General features: G+C 39.8%; 1 protein-coding gene across 1 annotated transcript; it reads right to left on the minus strand.

The window, feature by feature from the left end:
• Nucleotides 1-3,307: 3,307 nt before the first annotated feature.
• LOC129687670 (olfactory receptor 8D4) lies at nucleotides 3,308-4,282 on the minus strand. The gene has a single exon (XM_055622173.1). The coding sequence runs from the start codon at nucleotides 4,241-4,243 to the stop codon at nucleotides 3,308-3,310; it is 936 nt and encodes a 311-aa protein (XP_055478148.1). The 5' UTR covers nucleotides 4,244-4,282.
• Nucleotides 4,283-5,003: the final 721 nt, after the last annotated feature.

Here is a 5,003-nt window from a genome sequence, read left to right on the forward strand (position 1 = left end):
TCTGCTTCCTCAAAGCAACTAAACTACTACTCTGTTCTTGGGCTTTTCTTCTCTGAGTTGTATTCTGGAAGATGTGTATAACTAGAAAGCCAGGATACTTCTAAGTCTCACATTATTTGTTTGGAATAAGAAAAAAAAATATTGGGACCATCTTAACTCATCAGTAACAGAAGGGGGTATCCCTTGAGAGAGAAACATGCCAAAAAAGAATAAATACTAGCTAAATGATAGACAAACACACAAATAGGTGATTAGATAGATAGAGAGATAGATAGATAGATTGACTGATTGATTGATTGTAGGTAGATAGACAGATATAGATTTATAGATAGATGATAGGTAAATAAATAGATGATAGAGATAGACAGACAGACAGATAGAAACAGACAAACAGAGACTAAGAGGTGGCTGTACACATATTCTGATATATTCAGACATACCTGTACTAATATGTAAACTTACTTTTCTCTCTTACCAAAAGCTCTATCTGCTAGCATGTTTTAGGAAGCACCATATAAATGTATTTGTTTTCATCCATTTGTGGCAGAGGGAAAGAGTTAGAGATAGTTATTACCCCCTGCTAAAGAGCTATTGTCAACTGATTTCTACTTAGCAGAGGACAGTCAGTTTTCCTTAAGGGTGTCACCCTCAGGTGCGTCAACTACACTCCATCGGAAAGCCACACATCCAAGAGTAGAAGGGAAGCATACACTGTAACTGTTGGCTTATAAAAGTTGGGTGGATAAGGAAGAAGGTAGATCTGGAAGGAGGTTACAGATGGAGTGAATATGATCAAAATACAGTGGACACAGTTCTTGTCTCAAAGAATTAATTTTTAAAAATCTTAAAAAGACTAAAAATTACGTGAAAAAAAAACTTTGTTTACTATAAATAATTGGAACACTTTGTCATAATTATGAGTATTCCATAGAATCATTATGGGTCCTTTGTGTTCTTCAAGGATGAATTCAGTCGAGACATTGAAGAGCATGTTTTCTTGGCACAGCAGCAGAAGCAAAGATAAGCACAGCGACCTGTCCCGAGATCAAAGTGGGCTCAGGAAGCACAGCCTTATGGGAAAACTAGGACGGGAGCCAGAGATTGAAGTGAGCTGCCCCAGGGCAAGAAGCACAGCCTTGTGGGTAGACTACGCAAATAGTTCATGGAGTGGATGGAGTTATCCGCTGCAAGCGGCAGGAGCGGCTTCTGTGTGTGGATTTTAAAGAAGTATTTAATGAATTTTTTTTTGAGGAGAGAAGCATTCAAGGGATGAGTTGACACATTTCATGTCACAGATCTTATTGGCCCAGATGATAGTTTTATAGCATTTTCCATGAGCTCCACAAAAGGGTAATTATGTCAAAAACAAAATGTTGCATGTTCTTGAAATTTAAAACCCTTCGTTAGTGCACACGTGTGTGGGAATGTCCTATATATTGTTCTAAACATTGTTCTGAAATAACCCAACTGCATCTTCAAGGATTTCTAGCCACGGAGGGGATTTTTGTCCCTCAGCAGGCACGGCTACCAAGACACAACTGTAGTTTTTCTTGGTTCCATCATTATTTTCCTGTTTGCCCTGTCCACTCCCTGGACTAGGAGGAGACCTTTTTAGGTGGAAACCATTCTTACCATTTTCATTTAGTCTGTTGCAGACAGGTATAGTAGAACGCGTGGGAGACAGCAGTGCGCATGTGTTCCTCTGTTGGAAGCGCTCTTCCGAGCCTGGAAGTCTGCCAAGACCAGCTTTATTGTCTTCCCTCTGATCTGGCCAATGTGACTGTCTCACACTCATCAAGCCCTCTCATTTACTTTCCTCAGTATTCCCAACCCCACCATTATAACCCTAACATTTTTTTTAATTGAAAATAGCATTTTTTTTAATGCAATACATTTTAACCTCGGCTTCCTCTCCTCCCAGATCCTCCCTACCCAAATCCACACACTTTCTTTCTCTTGACTGATCATGAGTTTAAAGACATGAAAAAAGAGGGGTCTGCAAACCCCAGATGGGCCTTAGAGATGTGGTTTTCAGATAGCAGCCATGCGCTCCTGGATTTCGAACTTTCAGGGTCAGGTTAATTTTAACCTATAAAAACAGCTCTTTGCAGACACACTGACGCTGTTAAAGTAATAAATAACTTGGAGAATGTTTTGCTTAGCTTATCACAATTCTTACCTGGAATGCATGACATCTAGGAATGACCTCTAGAAAGAATCTGGTGCTCTTTTTCACAGTCAACACAGTTGCAACCATCGCTTTGCAGCGACCCTTTTGGGATTTTTTTCTTTTCTTTCGCCTGAGCTCTGTTTACATTCAGTCTGCCTCATTTCGCTTTTCACAAGCACATACTTGATATTGTTTAATATAACTTTTTGTCCAAATTATACTATAAGCTGAAAATAAAAAATACTTAAAGTATAGAGGGGGAAAAAAGTCATCTCGATGGAGCCAGCCTTGATGAGATCTGATAAGCCAGGATCAGATAGAAGGGGAGGGGGGTCCTCCCCTATCAGGACACTAGGGAAAGACCATAGGGGGAGAAGAGAGAGGTAGGGTGGAACTGGGAGGAGATGAGGGAGGGGGCTACAGTGGGGATATAAAATGAATAAATTGTAATAAATAATTATATAAATAAAAATTTTTAAAAAAGAAAAAAGTCATCTCACAGGAACCGAACAGATAATAGTAAGCACTGCACATGTACTGGTCAAGACGGAGGGGGGAAAAAGACATTTTAAATATTTCCTAATATGGATGTGCTATGTCTTCTGCTTAGATGGCCAGATGCCAAGCATTCTCGCTGAGGTTGGATTAGCTTGATTCTTTGTTTATCCTTCATCTTAGAATTGCCCTCAAACAGAGGAGTAGATTTTAATTTGCACTTTAGAGTAAACATGTAAAAAAACTTCCTCCAAATTTGCTATAAAATTTTGTTGTCATGAATTCTGTCACATTATGTGTTTTTGTTTGGTTTTATTTTCTTTAAATGATTATGCGGTACACTGGAGTTGGTTGTTTTGTTTTCTCTTGAGACTAGATTTAGAAAAACAAAAGTAAAAAAACATAAAATGTTTAATTCTGGTAGTGATACAAAACTTTAAATTTAAAAATATATGCTACTGCTTGCTTTCATACTTATTATGTTAAGAATAGGTGTATATAATTCAGTAATCTGAACATGTGCAATATAGTTACATTGATGATCTCAGCTCGGCTCAGATTGCTTCAAAGGAGTCAGGATATAAACACACGCATAAACATGATTAGCAGTACAGAAATGGATCTCAGTAAAAAGCACGTTTATTAGGAAGGTATTTTTCTTCTTACAAGCTTTGCCAGTGCGTTTTTTACTTCTTTGTTCCTCAGACTGTATATCAGTGGGTTTAACATGGGGATCACTGTGGTATAAAACACTGAGGTCACTTTTTCGTGGATGAGCGAGCCATTAGAAGTGGATTTCAGATACATGGACATGAGAGACCCGTAAAATATAAGAACAGCTGTCAGGTGGGAGCTGCAGGTGCTAAAGGCTTTGGACCTGCCCTCTTTAGAGTGAATACGGAGAATGCTAGTCAGGATAGACCCATATGAAATGATAATTGTCAGGCTAGTGGCTACCGTGTTAAATCCACCAATGACAAAAATCAAAAGTTCATCAATGTAAGTGCTGGAGCAGGAGAGTTGAATAAGAGGGACAATGTCACAGAAATAATGTTTAATGATGTTGGATTTGCAGAAAGATAACCTTAATACACAGCCCCCATGAATCACAGCATCAGTAAAGCCCACTGAGAAGACAGCAGCCACCAGTAGAGAACAGACCCGAGGGGACATGATGACAGCATAGAGCAGTGGTCTGCAGATGGCCACGTAACGATCATAGGCCATGGCTGCCAACATGTAGCATTCAGAAATGACAAAAACACAAAAAAAGAATAGCTGAGCCATACAATCAGAATAAGAGATGGTTTTATCCCTGCTTACAAACTGCACCAGCATTTTGGGGGTAACAACAGAAGAGTAGCAGAAATCTAAAAAGGACAGACTGCTGAGGAAATAGTACATGGGGGTATGGAGTTGAGGATTCAGTGTGATGACTGCAATCATGCCAAGATTCCCCACCGCAGTGACTATGTAAATCCCCAAGAAGAGGCTGAAAAGGGGCAGCTGAAGAGCTGGCTCCTCTGTTAACCCCCACAGGAGAAACTCAGTCACTGCGGAGTGGTTTCTTATGCTCATTCTCCTCTGAGAAATTTGCAGATGACGAAAAAAAAATTTGTCAAATGAGAGAGAATCCCAGTTGGTATCAGGTCTTCCAGAGCCTGGGTGTTTCTAGCTGTGAAAACAAAGACTCTGTGTCATAACATTCAAAAGGTAAGCATATACATTGGGAAGTCCATACACATCTCCGTACCATCAATTTCATGAATCACCCATCTCCCCATATACTCCCCATCTCCTCATGTGCCTCCTCCTGGTAAAGGAAAAAACATTCCAGCCCCCAGACAGGAGTGATACTGGGGAATGTGAAGTAGTTCTCTTGAAGCGAGTCAGCTGAAGTGCAGAACCAAGAGCCTGGGGCCAAGACACAGCTCAAAAACGTATGTGCCTGTGCCTCACTCTGCTTATCTCACACAGAAGTTGGTCTTAGCACTATCAAGTTAGGTTAGGTTTTTTGTTTGTTTGTTTGTTTGTTTGTTTGGTTGGTTGGTTGGTTGGTTGGTTGGTTGTTGCTTTGGTTTGGTTCTTAGCATTGCTAACAGAATACTAACTAGGTGAAAGTATTAAGAAGCAGTGCATGATTTAAGTGCTGAAGCGTCAGTTATCAGACACCTGCTGACTTACACAGACGATTCCTCAGTTCTGTGGTCTATAGAGCATAAAATATTTCCAATGATAAGCCACTTGGAAACTTTTATATATTTGGACATACTTTACAGCAACAGTGTGACTCAGGAAACAATTTCACGTGTGTATTTGCAGTATTTTAAAGTTGACT

This window comes from Psammomys obesus, unplaced genomic scaffold (assembly GCF_907164565.1).
Source record: "Psammomys obesus unplaced genomic scaffold, mPsaObe1.curated_primary_1811, whole genome shotgun sequence".
Taxonomy (NCBI): domain Eukaryota; kingdom Metazoa; phylum Chordata; class Mammalia; order Rodentia; family Muridae; genus Psammomys; species Psammomys obesus.